Source organism: Camponotus vicinus, unplaced genomic scaffold, assembly GCF_025532165.1.
Source record: "Camponotus vicinus isolate PSW18456_S1 unplaced genomic scaffold, iyCamVici1.0 SCAF_14, whole genome shotgun sequence".
NCBI lineage: Eukaryota > Metazoa > Arthropoda > Insecta > Hymenoptera > Formicidae > Camponotus > Camponotus vicinus.
The window spans coordinates 3,137,016-3,157,395 of NW_028141950.1; the positions used below are offsets into that span (position 1 = coordinate 3,137,016).

Genomic DNA, 20,380 nt, shown 5'->3' on the forward strand with positions numbered 1-20,380 from the left:
AGAAATGTCTAGCCAATCAGATTGCAGCTTTTACGGAAAAGCGGCAATGTTACTGGCTATATATTTCTCGGGCAGAGATCTTGGTTCGATTACTAGTAGACACAAGACTTTAAAAATAGATAGAATAAAGTTTAGATTTCAGTTATTTGAGAATAAAGGATTGGTAGAAATAATTTAACTATCAAAAATAGAGAAAACATAAAATCAATTATTAATTCATATTTTAATTAAAAGATAAAACTAATTAAGATAAGTCTAATAATTCAAATCTAAAAAGTAGAAAGCTTTGTTAGTTCTGATATCTTAATTCAGACTTATTTAAATTTGACAAGAATACATTTGATAATTATAAAAGAAAACGACGTAATTGTTAATTGTTACGATAAATTTTTTTGCATGTTTATATATGGCACATTTACTTTGGATAATATACAATATTGCTGTAGCAATTTGTGATGTATTACACACACACACAAATGAATATAAATGAAATTATCGATTATTACAACAAGCAACAAAATATATTTACAATGTATTTTTAAAGACTTTTCAGAATTCGAACGACATAACGCGCTAGATGGATTTTCTACTATAGTAGAAGCCGTCTAATTGAAATTCGCTTAGATGTGAATTGCGAAGAATGTGTTTCTCACTTAAGTGCCTAAATTTTATTTTGTTATTCTGCTTTTAGTGACTTTTTCTCTTTTCTCTTGATAGGATTTTTCTTACAATCATTATAAATATTATTGAGATCAAATGCAGCCTTTACATTATCCTGAAACAGAGAGACAAATAAAGGAAGACAAAATTTTATAAGGTATAAATATAAATTGAAATTTTAAAATTAGACATATAAATGATATATACCAGTGAGAAAAGAAATTTGACAAGTTTTCCCCTATGATCCGCATACGGACGTCGTTCTACTTCCTTGCCATTTTTAAAGAGTATTAATGTAGGTAATTGCTTGCTTGTACTAGCATCACTGACATGATACTTTGCTGCTGCATCTGGATATCTTCCAACGTCAACTTTACCAAATTTGAAATTTTCCAATGCATATCTGTATTTTGATGCAAAATTCATAAATATATAGACAGAATATCTTTAATGATTAGAAGGATATTAGACTTTAAAATACTTACTCTGCAGACAGTTCAGAAAATACTGGAGCAAAAGTTACACAGGCTGGATTCCAGGCTGTATAAAATGCTATCAGCCAGACCACTTTAGTGTCACGTAATTCCTCCTGTAATCCATTAGCTCCATGTAAATAGATTATATTTTCAGGCCCTTGATATGTTGGTTCTGGCAGTATTAATCCGCATACTGAATAAATATGACGTTATATTACTTTTGACATACTAGAATATAATTTATGATTTATAAAGGTTTAGAGTGTTTCATGTATTTTGTCTTACATATGAAAATAAATGCAAATAGAATGCCCATCCGCACATCTGCATAGAGCCATAGAAGCAAATTTGTCACTTTTGTATATACAAAACTAGATGTCAAGTAATTGATCATGGTCACGCTGCCAGTTTTTCTCGTCCTTATCATGATGACAAACAAAAGAAAGAAAAGAATTTCTGTCTCTCTCTATAAAAGATTTATTAGCAAAATATGATTAGATATTATCATTGATGTATTATATAAATTAATAATTGTACACTCACCCCATCTAACTCGCAGTCACCTTGAGCAAATATGTAACTACAGATTACAGGAGTGCGCTTCGATAGGATGTAAGAAATACTGAGGAAAATATTTATTAAGTAGTATGGTTTTACAAGCAACCTCAGATCTTTCTTAAAAGACATTTCCACGCAGTCGAAATTGAGAAATTGCGACAATAGGTTATACAGATTACAGCTTTCGAGGTGCGTATCAAATTAGCATGAAATATTATCACACGATTTTATTGTACGAATTTATTTCAAGAGATTAATCTTTCTTTTCTTGCGACAAATCCTGAAAACACGAACACTAACTCGCGCACATAATAATAATCAGTCAGCTGTTTTGTGTCAGCTGTTTTGTGCGATCGTGTAAGTGAATGGAGAAATACGATAAATTTTTTTCAAGTGAATCAAAATGAGACTGTTTTCCCAGTAATGATATATAATCCTTATTTTTTGGCCGTGCGCATTAATAAGGTTGTTACACAATACGACACCATACACACCCCGTGATAAATGTGTTTTACGCTCGTATTCGTTGTATGTAATTTGTAGAAATATTTGGAATTAAGGAAATGAGTTAAATTAGAGTAAAGCGAAAATTAACGTAATTCTAAAAAGTGAATGATAATTTGTAATATCTTGCAACAAAAGTAATCTAGTGATTTTATAATGCACAATCCACTGGCGCTTATATTATGGAACCATCGGAACTAAACAATTCTTTATTGTGAATTCTCCTTTATTTTAACAATATATTTTGAACGGGTAATAATCTAAAAGTTTTATTATTCTTTACATGCATATATGGACATTAGAAAAAGAATGGGAGTTAAAAGCAAAAATTTTGTAAGAGGATCTTTTAATAACTTTGAAAAAATGTTACTGTCTTATTTAGATAGAATTGGACATGTTAATATGCATCATATATATATTCTTTGTTTGGATATTTTTATTCTCTCCAAGAAGACTCCGCAGTTTCATTATTTTTTTTTAGTACTCTTATATTTTATATTCTTATTACAAGCTGATGGCCAGATTGATTTAACTTTCGAGTTAACATGGACCCAAAAAACCAAAGAAAAAAATAAATTTGAAATAAAGAAAATCAATGCAGAGAAAAGGTTCTGAATATGGTACAAGATTGCCTAGTAATGCACGCTTTTTGATACCATATATATACTTTTAAATTAAATAATGTTATACACAGTTTAGTTATTGGAAAATTTCGAAATTATATTATTATCATTCATGTTCATTTATAAATGTCTTTGGACAATGGTAATGGTATGTTTCAAGAATAAAGATAAATGAGATTTCAAGATGTAATTCACAGTTCTTTTGATTGCTTCTTAATACATTATGATTACAACAAGATAATCTTATCTATTTATTGCAATATTTAATATTGATATATACTCTACTTATTAAAGATATTTCTCCTCCCACTTTCTGAGCAAAGTTCATAATACGTAAGACTACATAGCATGATATATAGCATTATGTATTTCCAGATAATACAAGAAAGATGAAGCTCATCAATTTTATACGGATCTTGTTTCTCTTTGAAACTTGTTTGTTTATTAATGCAATTGACAAATCTGTTGCTAATAATACCTTACCTGTGATAGTGATCACCTGGGATTATACATCTGCAGCAGCAAAAGGTATATTGATATATTTTAACATTAATTTATCACAAGAGAAATAAATGACAACTTTGTGCAAACTTTGATAATTTAAAAATTAATTTAAAAATATTCTTAATTATCATTTATAAGCATGGGACGTGATATATAATCAGAAGAGAAGTGCTCTAGATGCAATAGAGGAAGGATGCACTCTGTGTGAGGAAGAACAATGTAGAAAGACTGTAGGATTTGGTGGTAGTCCAGATGAAAATGGAGAAACGACATTGGATGCTATGATTATGGATGGGTAATAAAATTACACATCTTTTCTTATTTGTAATTAAACTATATTCAATAATATTCAAGAAGTATATTTCTTTGATAGAGTGACAATGGATGTAGGTGCAGTAGCATCATTGCGGACTGTAAAGAGTGCTATTTCGGTGGCTCGCAAGGTACTTCATCACACAAAACATACCTTATTGGGCGGAGAGTTAGCTGCAGAGTTCGCTATTGAGATGGGATTCAAAGGAGAATCTTTATCGACAAATGAATCCTACCGAATGTGGAAGGATTGGGAAGCAAACAACTGTCAACCCAATTTCTGGAAGGTATAGGAAGAATAAATCTAATTTTTTTATAATTATTAATATTCTTAGATTGTAGTAATGTAGTAATATTTTTAGAATGTAAAATGGTTATTTTTAGAATGTTGAGCCGGATCCAACGAACAGCTGCGGGCCATATAAGACGAAAAATATACAAGAGAACGATATTAGATACGAAGAATACACTTTGGAAGGAAGCGAGGAAAATCACGATACAATCGGTATGCTCGCGATAGACTCGCAGGGACGTACGGCGGCCGGTACTTCCACGAATGGCGCCAACCATAAAATACGCGGCCGTATTGGGGATTCGCCTATTCCGGGAGCTGGGGCATACGCTGATCAAGAAGTTGGTGCGGCAGCTGGTACCGGTGACGGAGATATTATGATGCGATTTCTACCTAGGTATCATTCATATTAATACATTTTGCAGTTATTGAGATAAATTTTAATTTTACAATTTTATTTTAATTTTAATTTTTAAAAATTTTTTATTACTACATCTACATCTATATGTCTTATAATTATAAAGGTATGTGTAATGTAAAAATTTTTATCTGTTTTACATATATTATTATTATGTTATATATATTTAGTATATAATATGTATTTAATACATAAAATTAAAGTACTAATACACACACTTTTTATAGTTTTCTAGTGGTAGAAGAGATGCGTCGTGGAGCAACGCCGGATGCAGCTGCCAGAAAGGCGATTAACAGGATCATTCGACATTATCCCACCTTTTTCGGCGCGGTAATCGCCTTGAACAATAGGGGAGAATTCGGAGCTGCGTGTAACGGAATGAATAAATTTCCATTTTATGTCGCAAACCCTACTTTGGGAACAAAGTTATTTTTAATTGATTGCAGTAATATACACTGCTACAAGACAGACTCTAATTGCTGATTTTTATTCCATTTATTCGAACTCCAAAAAATGATATAAAATAATATATAAAATATCTACCCTATAAAAATATAAGGTAAGCATTCCTAATAATATTAATATAAAAAAACGATATAAGTACTATGTTAAATGTACAATTGATTACAAATGCAAAGCATTGTAACAAATAGCAGGCATAAATGAAATGCAAATATGAGTGGTATCAATACACTATAACATAAATAAAAATAGAATTTAAATCCATTTTGTTTCACAAAATCTGTCCTGATTTATATCTTCCTCTAATAATACATTACAGAAATAGAATACAGGAAGAATAATAAGAATATATAATTAAAAAATAATTAGAAAAATATTTTATATTATTTTTTAGAGAAGTAAAGAGTTTGCAATTAAAGATTACAATTTTTTAAAGAAGTAAAGAGTTTGCAATTAAAGATTACAATTTTTTTTTACTAATATGTTCACAAAAATAATTTGTAATATATTTTAATTTCTTTTTACAAAAAGTGCGATATGTTTGGAATAAAAATGCACTTTTCTAATACCAGTCACTTATCAGCTGAGCATTTATCATCTGTTGGTGATATATAATTATAATTATGGGCTTGTTCTTTTTAGCTGCACTGCTGCACTAGTGCAATTAGTTAGAGTGAAAGAAAGTATGTTTGTCTCTTTCCAACTTATTGCACTAGTACAGCAGTGCAGCTAAAAAGAACAGACCCTATGTGGCGCTGAAGTATATCAGATTAGTTGTGTTGTTATATATATATGTATACGAGCTGATACTGGCTGTCGTCGAATTTTACGAATAATATAATTTTATCTGGATCGTTTTTAATATCATCAAAGCTAGGATTTCGATTATTATTTCTTGCAGTTTTTCATAAAAGGTAAGTTTGTTATATTTTAAAATTATTATGCATTTTGCCAAGAGTTTTATTAATCATAACCTTAATTCTATAGGAAAAACAGCTAGTCAAAATGCCAGAGACGGAGGAAGAGGTGGGTATGTCAGTTCGTCTGACGAACGACGACTTTCGAAAACTCCTGATGACTCCTAGGGCGTCAGTACCCTCAGCTACTCCAGCTTCCGTACCAGGTACAGCGAGGGATGCCAGTGCAAAGACAGCTCAAACCCCCCAAGTTAGTGGGGGCAGTCGAGCAGAGCTGCGAAGGAAGAAGAAGAGTTTCTACGCAAAGTTGAAAAAACAGGAGGAGGATAAGATGGCAGAACTCGCGGAGAAGTATAGGGATCGCGCAAGGGAACGCAGAGATGGCACCAATCAGGATTATCAGGCGGAAGATCCTATGAACAACGCTAGTGCTTACAGAGCCGTTGCACCGGACCTTAAATCCGGCATGGATGCCGCAGAACGCAGGAGACAGATGATCCAACAATCTAAATTCTTAGGAGGTGACATGGAACATACTCATTTGGTCAAGGGCTTGGATTACGCTCTTCTACAGAAGGTATATCATATATGACTTATACATGATTTTAAACTTTATTACTGCTGTTTTTTGATCTCATTGAAGCCATAATCAAGAGTCTCATTATTTACATTTTTGAGACAAATAATTTGTATTTAATTTGTATTTAATTAGATATTTGGATAATGATAATAATATTGCTATTATTTTATAGGTGCGTAGTGAGATTGAAGCGAAAGAACACGAGCAAGAGCAGGAAATGGAGAAGCTTGTGAAACCAAAGGAGAAATCGAAGAAGGAGCCGGAGAAAAAGGATGACGATATGCAGTTCAAGACGAAGATGGGCCGGAATGTGTATAAGACTATCATGATCATGAAATCCAAGCAGATCGAGAGGAATGAGTTATTCACGCCAGGTCGCATGGCATACGTGATCGAACTGGATGATGACAATGCCGACGTCGATATACCTACAACATTGATCAGAAGCAAAGCGGATGTGCCGACGATTGACAATACGCCGACTCTTACGACCAACGATATAGTGATCAACAAACTAGCGCAGATCCTGTCGTATCTGCGTCAAGGTAGTCGACACAGTAAAAAAGGCAAAAAGCTGAAGGATGGGCGGGCTCGTGGCGATGAGAATGATATAGACATCCAACCACGACCGCCAGTCGCTGATGATAGTATCTATGGTGATATCGGCGACTATGTACCGACAGTGACGAGCAAGAAGGACGGGCAATCGCGCGAAAAGAAGAAGGGTTCATATTTCGACAAGCCCGAGTCTAATCTCGATACCGACGACAAAGCAAATGCTCCTCAATTGCCGAACGTGTTGCAACAAAATGCAGTAACCGCAACGGACAATAATGCTCCCAAGAAGGGCGCATTGTTGAATAAGTTAGCAGCTGAACCAGAAGGTTACGCAGAATGTTACCCAGGTCTAGACGAGATGCAAGATGCTATCGACGACTCGGACGATGAAGTAGATTACACGAAGATGGATCTGGGTAACAAGAAGGGTCCGATTGGACGCTGGGACTTTGATACACCCGAGGAGTATAGTGAATATATGAATAACAAGGAAGCGCTACCTAAGGCAGCTTTTCAATACGGTGTCAAGATGGCCGACGGTAGGCGCACTAGGAAATATAATAAGGAGAAAAACGAGAAGGCAGAGCTCGATCGTGAATGGCAGAAGATTCAGAATATTATGAATAAGAGGAAACCGACGACGACGCTCGATGGCTCATCTGAGTTCAAAGTACCGCGATATTGAAATATTTTAATAATATATCTTCCTTAGAATTAGAGAACGAAATAAGTTAATTCTGTAAAGTTATAACCGAATATATATATATATATATATATATATATATATATATATATATATATATGTATGTATATATGTATATATGTATATATATATATATATATATATATATGTATATATATATATAAGAGATATATTAGTTATATAGACATTATGAGTGATTCCCCAATGATGATATCTTAAATGAAAGTTGTATTATATGCTGTATCATAGGCTAAAATTTAATACAGTTTTAAATTATATTGATATAATATGATAATTTATTTTACAAAATATGATCTCTCAATGGCAGTTACATATTATATATATAAATTAATGAATAAATTCAAATCAATCAAAGAGAAAAAGTTATAAATACACATATAGCTCTATTTTATTAATCAAATATTTATTAAATTTACATTACATTCATTAAGTAAAACAAAATTTGAAGTTGTAATATATAAATTTTAGTTATTGATAATTTAATGCCGCGCTTGTCATACAATATATTATAGCTTTAATAAACATTTGATCGATGACGTTTTTAGAGTAAATTCATTAATTCAGCAATTCTGAGCTATCCATTCATGCAATAAAAATATTTACATAAATATACACAAATGCACACACATATATAACCGGTTTTCCGATGTGGCATAAAATGCTTATTTTGCATTCTTTAATTCTAAGAGCTTTAAACTTACGCTTTTGCTGTTGTACTTTATGGAAAATTCACAGAACCATGTAAATTCGAAAACACAAATATATGAATTTTTATAATACAAGAAAGACGCCTATCCACGAAATAATGCTAAAATAAAACTTATTACATTTGTCTAAAAAAAAAAAAAGATATGATTCTATTGAAATGTATTTTAGCGATTATGTAATTTTATGTAATTTTAACAATTTTAGCTAATTTAAACAATTTATGAAATGAGGACAGGAAAAATGATGTAACATAAGATTACGCGATGATCGAACGTATTTACTGCATCATGGATATGCTAAAATCGATAGTATTGTAAACCGCGTTATTCTGAGATAAGAATTAATTCTTTCCCGGCGGGTGACTCGAAACCGATTCGAAGCGGAAAAGATCTTGGGGTGAGACCTTTGCCTATTTACGATCGATATTGCGAGAATCTTTCCTTCAAACTGGATTGAGTCAGTTTAGACTCGCATTTTGCGTCGATTAGAAAGTCATTGTCGTCAAAAGAAGAATTTTTTCATCCAAGTATCCCGATGACGAATTTCATGAAATGCAAATATTTTAAAATAAAATTATATCAATGTGTTTCATATTATTTCCAAGCAAATTTGCATCTGTAAATATTTTTGTGTATTTCAATTTGAATTTTAATTACAGTTAAGTCAAAAAGAAAAAGTTATAATATATATATAGCTTTTTCTCAAATATTTATTAGAATTATATACAATTCTATATTAGTTGATTAAAATATAAATTCTTGACATAATAAGTTTTGATTGCTAATATAATTTAAACCTGTATTCATAGTTTGTTTTTACGCAAAGTGTTTTAGAACTCGTGGAATAAACTTCAAGGACGATAAGTTTTTTTATCAGAAGAATCTATTTTTGTTAAGACTCATGTACTTTGTCACCGAATTATGTTCTTTAAATAAAATTAAAAAAACAAAACAAAATTAAAGGACGTGAACTAATATTGTCAGACGTTACACGCAATATTATAGAGTCAGTTATCAGTTGTCATCTTACGGGCAGTTTGAACAGAGATATGTCAAAGAACATAAGTTTCTTGATAAAAATTCTTGATAAAAATTGATTCTTTTGGTAAGATCTATCATTTCCTAAAATTTGTTCCATAGATACTGAAACATTCTGTATTTAAAATTGTCTTAAATATAATCTTGCATTAATAATTTCAAAATCTTTCATCTCAAAATCAATCATCTTAAATCTTTAATCAAGCATCTTAAACCAATCATTTTAAATTTTTAATCAAGCATCTTAAATAGCATTTTAAGATTGTACTTGGACGATTTTGAATATTAGAATGAATTATAAATACGGATCTAATTGTAAGTGTCGCAATTATTATATATTCGCCTCTTATTACTATAATATATTATACACACTTTACTCTCTATTATATGACATAATATATATAATTTCAATAAATATTTGACTTACATATAAAAATGTTTCTTAAGAGTAATTGGTTCAAAAATTCTCTTATTTTTTATAGGAGAAAAGTTAATGCACTACATTATTATTTAATAATGAATGTATTAATAAAGCGATAAAATAGTATAACAAGATATACATTTTATCATTATTTCATTTATAACGATAAATGCTACATAAATTCTTGATATTATATTTTATCATATGTATATTATTAAAAATGTATTATTTACACGCACACACACACACATAAATTATTCAGCTATAAATCACAGAATTCTCAGTATCCGTTCGTGGTTCTAAAGATAACGAGAATGTCTCGAGAATAAAAATTCGATGTTTGACAGAAGATCTTGACCCTCGCGTGCAGGAGATATCGTTGACATTATATAAACGTAGCCGGTTTTGCCCGAGTTCGTAATCGAAGAAATCGATTCCACGTTTGCTACGTTAATGGTGGACTGCTCGCGTTCCATCGTGAGTGTCGATCGTCAGTTACGAAAGTAAAGGCACCACAGTTAGACATTAATACACCCGTGCTCGTAAAACTGATGCTGGGTCTGAGAAATCTCATCTGGAGGCGCAACTTCGTCTTGAATATCGTAAGTCGCAAGTTCGATATATCATCGAATTTGAGAAAAAAAGATATTAATATTTGAGAGAAAGATAGAGAAAAATAAAGATAAAGATTGAAAAGAAAAAATTAACATTGAATGTTGTACAAAGATCGCATTGATGCACATTTATATTTAAAAATTGTTAATATTAGAGATGTTACATTAATCCACCGATTAAGCGATGCATGTGTAATGATATACATTATATATACTTATAAATTTTTGTTATATCAATAATATTAATATTATATTAATATCCTATTATACTTTAATATCGTTATTATACTAATAAGTTTATATAAATCTTATGTTCTTTTACTCTCTTAATTTGAATCAGTAAAAATATGACTTAAAAGCAATAAAGATTAATGAATATTTTACTGATTTCTAGTAAAAGTGTTCATACTTACTTTGCTCCTTCATTTTATATTTTCCTAATTATATTGAAAATCAGTAAGATTTCATTGAAAAAGCAACATGATCAGATCAAAGTAACTGTCTCTTTTCTCTTTTTTAAGATTTCATTGTTTGCTATCATTGCTTCCCAGACAGCACAAAAAAGCCAAAAGATGTCTTAAAGACAGAGGACTTTAAAACGTCTTTAAGTCGTCTTTTAGATGTCTTTTGGACATGTGTGCTGTCTGGGTTGTAATAATTCTGATGACACTGATTTTATTTAAGAGAGCAGCGTAATACACAGAGTGAATATGCAATATTATATAGTTTGAGCTTTTGCAAAGTGATTTTAATAATAGAAATCCTTCACTTGACACTCAATATGTTAATTTATTATAACTAACTAAAAGATATATTTAATTTTTGTATAGTGAATGAGGTGATGGGTGACAGTATGCGTGATACTGTAAATGAAACTTCGGCGATTTATTCTGTAAATAAGCTTTGTAATTATACATTTTTTACAGTTCGCTTAAAACCGCTACTAACATAATATACAGGCAACGGAAATCTCAAGAAGGTATGTATAAGTTGGTGAATATTATTTAATTAATGCATCCACGAATTAAGTAAATTATTTATTATCTCGTTAGAAGTCACTAATTTTCCGGAAAAAAAATTAGATTATAATATCGTGATTATATCGGAAAATAAAAGTAAGAATGCGTGTCATTATATTTTGTTGTTATAGATAAATGCAAAATTATAGTACAAACCAGATATACAGCTGTAGGAAATATCTTTTAAGATAACAAGAGATTTCTCGAGCAAAAATTTTCACTTTGTTATTTCTTCTTTCTTCTTTCGCTTGTATCAGAAATCTTGTTTCGTAGAATTATTTTTTCAAGTGGCAATCAAAAAGTATTACAATTAATAATACATAAATATATATTTAATATATTATTATTAATATATTTATATATTAAAAATAACACACATTTCAACTAATTGTAAGATTGCAAAGTTTAATCTTTCACTATTAAGATTAGATTTTAGAAATTTTACTGTTAAGATATGTATAAATTAACAAAAATTCTTTCTAAACACAGTCGACGATGGCGCAGCTCAAAGTGGCTATCATCGGGCAGAGTCCCTTCGCAGCGGAGGTCTACAAACTCTTGCGACAGAATGGACATCAGATCACCGGAGTATTCACGATTCCGGATAAGGGAAATCGCGAGGATCCTCTAGGTATAAATTTGAAAACTAATTTTATTGTAAATTTCCTGCAAAAGAAAATTCTTATAGTTCTTATATAAGTTTTGTATCAATAAGATATATGATATAAAATATCACACACAATAATAAGACATATTAATATGTATATATAGTTTCTGAAATGTGATTTATAGATATTAATTAAATCTCGAGATTACATCTATTGTGATTTTCATTCTTTTTAAAATTGTTGAGTATTTTGAGTATCAGATAGAAGAAGATAGTATAACATAATATATAGAATTTATATGTGACATGTTTTTCTTTATATTATATATTTCAATCGACTAATTATAATTTTAAAACTTTATAATATGAGGAATATTCAACAAGTGATCTCATTTGCTTCTCATAATGCTTCTCATTATCATCTTGAATCAGCGATCACCGCCAAGGCTGACAACACGCCGGTTTTCAAGATCAAAGCATGGAGGAGCAAAGGAGTAGCCTTGCCCGAAATCTTGGAACTATACAGAGGTATCGAGGTAGACCTCAATGTCCTTCCCTTTTGCACCCAGTTCATCCCCATGGAGGTTATCAATCACCCTCGCCATCGAAGCATATGTTATCATCCGTCCTTGCTGCCCAGGCACAGAGGAGCGAGCGCCATAAGCTGGTGAGTTCAATCAATCTAATACACGCATTCTTTAATTTTTATCGAAAATTCTCCAACAGGAGATCTTTTTATGCGAAATACGATTCATAAAATATCTTAATAAAATTTAAATTCTAACATCACAATATTTTTTAAGGGAATATATTATTTTTTATGTATCATTATAATTAATTCTCATTCGTTATTGATCTATTGTCAATTTTATTTTTGCAATATTAGCTCTCATATCAGTTTATATCGCGCAGCCTGTCTGACGTAATATTTCTCGATATCGGCGAGTATCCCTGCACATGCTGTAACAACCGGTTCGCTGTGGCTTTTCGCGCTCCAGATTACGCAAAGCGAGACTACTTTCTCGTTGAAAATATGTTGACGATGATGACGACGATAATACTCTCTAAAAGTGAATCAGTGTATTATCACTGATTTACAGTGCTGTACTTACAACTGCTTGTAATCAGTGACTATTTACTGTTTTTCAGTGATAATACACTGATTCACTCTAATGAAAGTAGTTTTTACTAGAGTGAATCAGTATATTATCATTGAAAAACAGTAAATAGTCATTGATTACAAGCAGTTATAAGTACAGCACTGTAAATCAGTGATAATACACTGATTCACTTTTAGAGAGTACGCGATTACGAATTCGCTATATGATTTCGTCATTCGATGATTACGCGTGTTTATATATCACACACGTTTCGTGCACTTTGACTTATGAATCGATACCATCGCACATTTTCGGCGCGTTATCTTCTCGCGCAAACGCTTTGCAAATTTTTTTTTACTCCTCGTGTCACATATCAAAGAGAGATTTCATTTCTTTTGCCAATCTTGAAAGTTATATATTTTTAAAATGAATAACAATTTTTTTTATTAATTAAAAATAATATGCGAATTATAGCAATAATAAATAATAAATATTTATAATTAATAAATTAATATGTACATAGTAATTTTCTTTTCTTATCGATTATTCTATCCTATTCAATCAGTTGCCTGGAAATTTTCGGATAAAATATGAAAAATTTCAAAGTGTTACAGTGATTTATTCTAATACTTAAAATAATAGAATTTTTTTAATTATCTCCACTTTTTCACTGCAATATAAATAATATAAAACACTATCAAACACATTCAAACACTAATTTCATTAATAAGTCTATCCATCTTATTTCAGGACTCTGATTCAAGGAGACAATACCGCGGGATTCTCGATCTTCTGGGCAGATGATGGTCTGGATACCGGGCCGCTTCTCCTTCAGAAATCCTGTAAAGTGGAACCAAACGATACAGTGGACAGCTTATACAACAACTTTCTTTATCCAGAGGGAATCAAGGCCATGGGCGAGGCCGTGGATCTCGTGGCCAAGGAGATCGCGCCTATGATACCGCAACCCGAGGAAGGCGCGACCTACGATCCGCTATTAAATAAGAAAGATCTCCAGAAAATCGACTGGACCAAGCCGGCGAAGGAAGTTCACAACTTTATTCGCGGTCTGGATAGTACTCCAGGTGCCTGGACAATATTAAATAATGAGGAGGTGCGTCTTTTCGGATCATCCTTATGGAGCAACGGTAAATTACCGAAGGTCCAGACGGAGGTCGATCTCGAGGAGCGAAAAGGAATCGTTCATTCGGATGGTTTGCTGATCAAGGCTGGCGATGGACAATGCGTTAACGTGGAAAGAATTAAGATCGGCACCAAAACCATTCACGCCAGTAAATATGGACAGACTAGCGACAGCAAGATCGTGGAATTCACGGAAGAGGAACTGAAAATCGTTGACGTTCTTCATCGAATCTGGACAGATATTCTTAAAATTGATGTCGACAACGAAACAGATTTCTTTGCTTCCGGTAATGAATTCTAATTTCTTAAAAACTTACATCAGATTTGTCATAGTTTCAAAGTTTATAATTCGCTGTAAAATTTTAGATAGAATTTATAATATTTTTGTTACGTAATTGAAAAAACATACACATGAAGAAATTAAATGCATATATAAATACAATCAGAATACATACCAAATTACATATAATATTTTGTTTTAAATTTTGTAAATAATGGATTATCTAAAACGGGCTTTTGGGGATTTGTTTTTAAATTATTGAATAATTTCAGCTAAATCTACATTTTATTTTTAGTTATTATATTAAATTGAAAAGATTTTGTATATATATAATATTAATTTTTTTCTTCTTAATCTTAGGTGCGGGCAGCATGGACGTGGTACGACTGGTCGAGGAGCTTAAAGACGCTGTTGGCGTCAGCTTGCAGAATACCGATGTTTTCATGGCGCCGGTCTTCAAAGAATTCGCTACAACGGTCGTTCTCGCCGTTCGAGGAAACGTAGCCGTAAAAGAGATCAAGTACGATGCGGTGGTAGTAGAGGCGAACAATATGACTTTGAGATTTCCTAAACAACTCTTCATCAATGGCGAGTTTGTCAACGGCCACGGCAAACCTGTCGATACGTTAAATCCGCACGACGAGAGTGTTATTTGCTCTGTAGAAAGCGCAACCGTTGAGGATGTCGATCGAGCTGTCAAAGCTGCCAAGAAGGCCTTCGAGGAGGGCGAATGGGGTAAAATCAGCGCCAGGGAACGTGGAGCATTGTTATTCAAGTAAGCTAATTTATTTTTTATATCATCTTTTATATACTTTTTAAGTAATTATATTCGTCATGTCTTTTATTAATACATTAAATATATATACAATAAAAAAAAATAAGACTCAAAGATAATTTTGCGAAATTTAGGGAATGAAAACTAACTGAAGAATTTCTTAAAATTTTTATTTCTTTAAATTAATAAGGTTTCTTAGAATTTTTACTTATTTAATTCTAAATGAGATTAACAAAGATTCTTTTTCAATTAATAAGACAAAGATTACTTTCAATCTTCAACGAAATTCTTATCCTTTAATATTTCCTCATTTTTTAGATTAGCAAATTTGATGGAAGAGCACAAGGAGGAACTGGCCACCCTAGAATCTATCGACTCTGGTGCAGTTTATACTCTTGCTTTGAAGACTCACGTAGGCATGTCTATCGAGACATGGCGATACTTCGCCGGATGGTGCGACAAGATCCATGGTTTGACCATACCCATCTCGCACGCGCGCCCGAATCGAAATCTCACGTTCACGCGGCGCGAACCGATCGGTGTATGCGGTTTGATCACCCCATGGAATTATCCTCTAATGATGCTCTCGTGGAAGATGGCGGCCTGTCTGGCGGCCGGCAATACCGTGGTGATGAAACCGGCCCAGGCCTCACCTCTGACCGCGCTAAAGTTCGCTGAATTGTCCGTGCGCGCAGGAATCCCACCGGGTGTCATCAACATCGTCTGCGGTTTTGGCAGTACCGTTGGAAATGCTATAGTCGGGCATCCGTTGGTCAGAAAGCTGGGCTTCACCGGTTCTACGCAGATCGGCCAAGCCATCATGAAAAGTTGTGCCGACAGTAATCTGAAGAAAGTGTCATTGGAGCTCGGCGGCAAGAGTCCTCTCGTCATCTTCGAGGATGCTGACATGCAGCAGGCGGTCAGGATCGGTATGAGCAGTGTCTTCTTCAACAAGGGCGAGAACTGCATCGCTGCTGGTAAGTGACAGCGCTTATTTTTCTATTTCGAAAAGTTGAAAAATTGAAATTTTCTATCAATAATTACATAAATTTTATCTAAAAAATAATTCAAATAATTCTTATTATTACTCGTATAGGACGACTCTTCGTTGAGGAGACCATTCATGACGAATTTGTGAAACACGTAGTCGAAGAAGTGAAGAAGATCTCCATTGGCAATCCCCTGGACAGAAGTACGGCTCACGGTCCGCAGAATCACAAGGCCCATCTGGGAAAACTCTTGCAGTTTGTACAAATCGGGATCGAAGAGGGTGCCACGTTGGTTTACGGCGGCAAGAGATTGAATCGTCCTGGCTGGTACTTCGAGCCAACTATCATCACGGATGTCAAGGACAACATGTACATCGCCAAGGAAGAGTCGTTCGGACCGATTATGGTGATCTCCAAGTTCAGTTCAAAGAATATCGACGAGATGATCGCACGGGCGAACAATACCGAGTTCGGTCTGGCCTCAGGTATCCTCACCAAGGATATCAGCAGGGCGCTCAGGTTTGCGGAGAAGATCGAAGCTGGCACTGTGTTCATTAACACATACAACAAAACGGACGTGGCGGCTCCCTTCGGTGGCTTCAAGATGTCCGGATTCGGAAAAGACTTAGGTCAGGAGGCACTTAATGAATATCTGAAAACGAAAACGGTTACTGTTGAATATTAATCATTATAATTATTATTCTTCGAGTATTATAATATAATATTGTAGATACATGTGTTTAATGGCGAAACAATTTGTACCAAAACTTACAATAATGCTTAAAAATTATTTTGAGGAATATTATGCCGGATTTTACATTCCATTAGATCTTTTGAACACAACTATATTTCATTTACTACTTATATAAGAAAAGTTATGTAACATATATACATTTCTTCGTTTCTTCATATTTCATATATCAATTATTTATATTGAATGAATTTATGAATTATTAATTTATTTATCTTTTTCTAATCCTTTATTATCTTCTCTCTTTTTATCTGCGCCTCCTTTATTACCATCGTCAAAATTTATTCATACTAATTATCCGCTTCTTAATTTTATTTAAAAATTAATTTTTATTAATTTAAATAATTACTTTTAATTAATTTTAATTAATCATTAATAAATGTCTTGCAATATATTAAACGGAAAACGAGAAAGGATTAATGAGAGAATCATAAAATTATCGCTTCCAGTGTACGGCATATACGACACAAAAGGTTTTTAAGGATTGCATTTTTTCCTGAAGTTTCAAATGTTATGTGATGTTTTGCGAGCAAATGTGTTTCTTGCATATCCTCCGCCTTCATTAGATCGATCGCAAATAGCCGTCCATGATATTTTTAAGAGAAAGAATCGGAAAAATCAAACAAAAAAACGATGACAATGATTTATTTTAAAGAAAAATAGAAAAAATATTTCTAAAAGAGATGTGTCATGGGAAATAAAATAAATATTATAGACTGATAAAAAAATTCGTTTTTTTATATCAATTACCACAACAATGAATAAATTCGGTATTTTCTTAAGAGTTTTGAATAATATCATAGATAAGATATTTATTTTTCGTTTATCTCGATATTTTTTTAGATAGATGCATAAAAAAATTTCATTAAAATCACAAGATATGTGTATCTCGAGCGAAAAATAACAGTTTAAAATATGTAGAATTTATTCATAGCTGTAAAATAATTTAGATTATCGAATTTTAGTAACGCCAAAATCGATCGGATTCGTAATAGATTTAATCGATAGCTCGAATAAATGTCAGAAAATTTCATAGATTAGAAATAAAAATAGTTATACAATTTTATTCTTTTATTAGAATATCTTAACATATATTATCAAATATTATCCGATAAAGTGATCTAATATATGGTTGTGTTATTTTACGTGTGATATTTTACGTTAAATACATATTTTACTTTTAATTAATTCTATAATTAATTTCATTACATTTATCTCTTTTCTTTATATCTTTTTTACACACATTTACGAGTCTTTATAATTTTATTATATATATATATATATATATATATATATATATATATATATATATATATATATATATATATATATATATAACATTTATTATACATAACATTTGTAATATTTCAAAACATATTATAAATTAAAAAAATATAATTTTATAGGGCACGTATTCTCTCCTAATAAACGCTTTTAAAAATTATAGCATTATTTTTGCAGAAAGAAAAAAAATTTAAACAATACAATATACATTTTAACAACGTTCTTTTATACAACAATTTTTTTGGCGTGGACTTGACACATGTTTTGTTATCGTATTGGTTTAAACTTTTTTAACCACACTAACTAATCATTAAGTTAATGATGCAGATATAAATGCAAATGCAAAACTTATGTTTAGAAAACTAAAGTCTTTGTGAGCTATTCTCTGATATTATATGCTTTTGCTATCGTTTGATTACAAATGTAAGATGATAATCAATACTAACTGAAATTTATTCTGGCTAAATTTCCAGTCAGAAATATAATTGATATCAAACTCTAATGTCAAAAAAATTAAATATTGAAATAAAATTGAAATTCTGAACGAATCTTCATCAAAATAGTACAAATTGTTTACGAATTTTCAACTATTATTTCATATTATTTAATAGTCATAACAGTTAACATTGTATCAACAATTAATCAATTAACCATATGTAAATGTTTTGCGAATTAAAAATTACTTTAAATGATTTCGTTTAGATTATAGTTTATGATAAAATTTAAGATAGAATGCCACTCTATAATTTTACTGAAAGAAAAGCACTTAAAAAATAATCATATAAAAATGGTTATCATTTATATTTTATATTTTATATTTATACTTTATATTTTATATGTGACATATGTTATAAACCGAATTCTATCTTCAATTTTGCCTAAAAAAATTTATAGTATAAAATTTTATAAAAAAGTTTTATAATATATAATTTATATATTATATAGATATATAATATATATTGAAAGAAAAGATTATTTTAGATGTGATATATAATATATTATAATATATTATGTATTATGTATGAATAAGAGAATATTGACACTTTACATAAATACATAAAGGTTACATATAAAAATGTACGTAGATATAATATTTATTTTTTTTTTGAAAAAAGCAAAACAAATATATAAAAAAATTTATATAAATTTTAAAGGCAAATATAGTAGTAATAGAAACACATTATACATATAACTCTCTAACTAATTCAAAACTGAAATAAAAATTAAATATTACGTCCTCATTGCAATTATTATCAGAGGCAATTGACTTTGAAACAGTTTTTACAAAGTATCTTATTGCATATATAGATTATTATAAACTGAAATAAAAGTTACAGTTAGTCTGTACCAGAATTATTTTTAAGGAGTATTTATAATGAGCTAGATATGTAATGCATAAATAATTTATGAAGTTTAAAAAGTGGTTTAAAACATAATACCAGTAGCATTATATATCAATTATGTAATATTACATAATAACAGCTTCTCATAGTAAATCTAAACTAATAACGATTATATATTATATCTAAAATAATCTTTTCTTTCGATCTATAAAACTTTTTATATGATATATAATTTGCGACAAAATTTTCAAGAAATTTGTTTACATGAGTGTATTACATAAGTGTAATATACATAAAATATAAATAAAATATAAATAACATATATTTTTTATATGATTGTTTTTAAGTACTTTCTACTTAATAAAATTAATAAAATTTAATTTTTATTTTTATTATAAACTATAATTTCTAAATATATTCATTTAGAGAGTGATTTTTAATCTACAAACCATCGGGATATAATTAATTGATCTAACATTGAATTTATGTAAAAATGATAACCGAAGATTTATCAGCAATTTATTCCATTTCAATGTTGATTAGATCAGAATTTCTAATTTATTCTAACTTGGATTTCAATGTTAGTTCAATGTTATATCAATTATATATTTCTAACTAAGCCATAAATAAATGGATAGCAATAAGCATTCACGGACTTTTCTAAGAATAATTAATGATTAGTTACTAAACCCAATACGTCTCTATGATTAGTTATTATACC

The 20,380-nt window shown here is 30.9% G+C and overlaps 5 protein-coding genes across 11 annotated transcripts in view; 3 read left to right on the forward strand and 2 right to left on the reverse strand.

Moving 5' to 3' along the window:
- Positions 1-188: 188 nt before the first annotated feature.
- LOC145965837 (thioredoxin-related transmembrane protein 2 homolog) lies at positions 189-2,391 on the reverse strand. The gene is made up of 5 exons (XM_083089567.1): positions 1,680-2,391; positions 1,422-1,602; positions 1,146-1,329; positions 868-1,063; positions 189-775 (listed from the first exon to the last, which is right to left on the reverse strand). Exons 1-5 carry the CDS (start codon positions 1,821-1,823, stop codon positions 677-679), a joined length of 804 nt encoding a protein of 267 aa, XP_082945693.1. The 5' UTR covers positions 1,824-2,391; the 3' UTR covers positions 189-676.
- Positions 1,722-5,073, forward strand: LOC145965836 (N(4)-(Beta-N-acetylglucosaminyl)-L-asparaginase-like). 7 transcript variants are annotated; one of them, XM_083089564.1, is made up of 6 exons: positions 1,722-1,883; positions 3,197-3,349; positions 3,464-3,620; positions 3,699-3,924; positions 4,022-4,326; positions 4,575-5,073. In XM_083089564.1, the coding sequence occupies exons 2-6, from the start codon at positions 3,211-3,213 to the stop codon at positions 4,828-4,830; spliced, it is 1,083 nt and encodes a 360-aa protein (XP_082945690.1). In that variant the 5' UTR covers positions 1,722-1,883; positions 3,197-3,210; the 3' UTR covers positions 4,831-5,073. The 7 variants fall into 7 exon arrangements, with proteins under 7 accessions (XP_082945690.1, XP_082945689.1, XP_082945691.1 ...); XM_083089563.1 differs by lacking the exon at positions 1,722-1,883 and adding an exon at positions 2,015-2,159; XM_083089565.1 differs by lacking the exon at positions 1,722-1,883 and adding an exon at positions 2,033-2,450.
- A 505-nt stretch (positions 5,074-5,578) lies between these two features.
- Positions 5,579-9,717, forward strand: LOC145964962 (protein Red-like). The gene is made up of 3 exons (XM_083088127.1): positions 5,579-5,723; positions 5,797-6,303; positions 6,479-9,717. The coding sequence occupies exons 2-3, from the start codon at positions 5,815-5,817 to the stop codon at positions 7,547-7,549; spliced, it is 1,560 nt and encodes a 519-aa protein (XP_082944253.1). The 5' UTR covers positions 5,579-5,723; positions 5,797-5,814; the 3' UTR covers positions 7,550-9,717.
- Positions 9,718-10,340: 623 nt separating this feature from the next.
- On the forward strand, positions 10,341-17,242 carry LOC145964957 (cytosolic 10-formyltetrahydrofolate dehydrogenase). The gene is made up of 8 exons (XM_083088119.1): positions 10,341-10,356; positions 11,295-11,347; positions 11,877-12,018; positions 12,427-12,661; positions 13,845-14,524; positions 14,878-15,292; positions 15,611-16,269; positions 16,389-17,242. The coding sequence occupies exons 3-8, from the start codon at positions 11,883-11,885 to the stop codon at positions 16,964-16,966; spliced, it is 2,703 nt and encodes a 900-aa protein (XP_082944245.1). The 5' UTR covers positions 10,341-10,356; positions 11,295-11,347; positions 11,877-11,882; the 3' UTR covers positions 16,967-17,242.
- LOC145964967 (sex-lethal homolog) overlaps positions 15,589-20,380 on the reverse strand; it is a 92,262-nt gene continuing 87,470 nt past the window's right edge. Inside the window, exons 6-7 of the transcript XR_014436575.1 lie at positions 16,381-16,933; positions 15,589-16,291 (exon numbers count right to left, since the gene is read on the reverse strand). The gene's annotated coding sequence lies outside the window, so the exon portion shown is untranslated. The remainder of the gene's footprint in view (positions 16,292-16,380; positions 16,934-20,380) is intronic.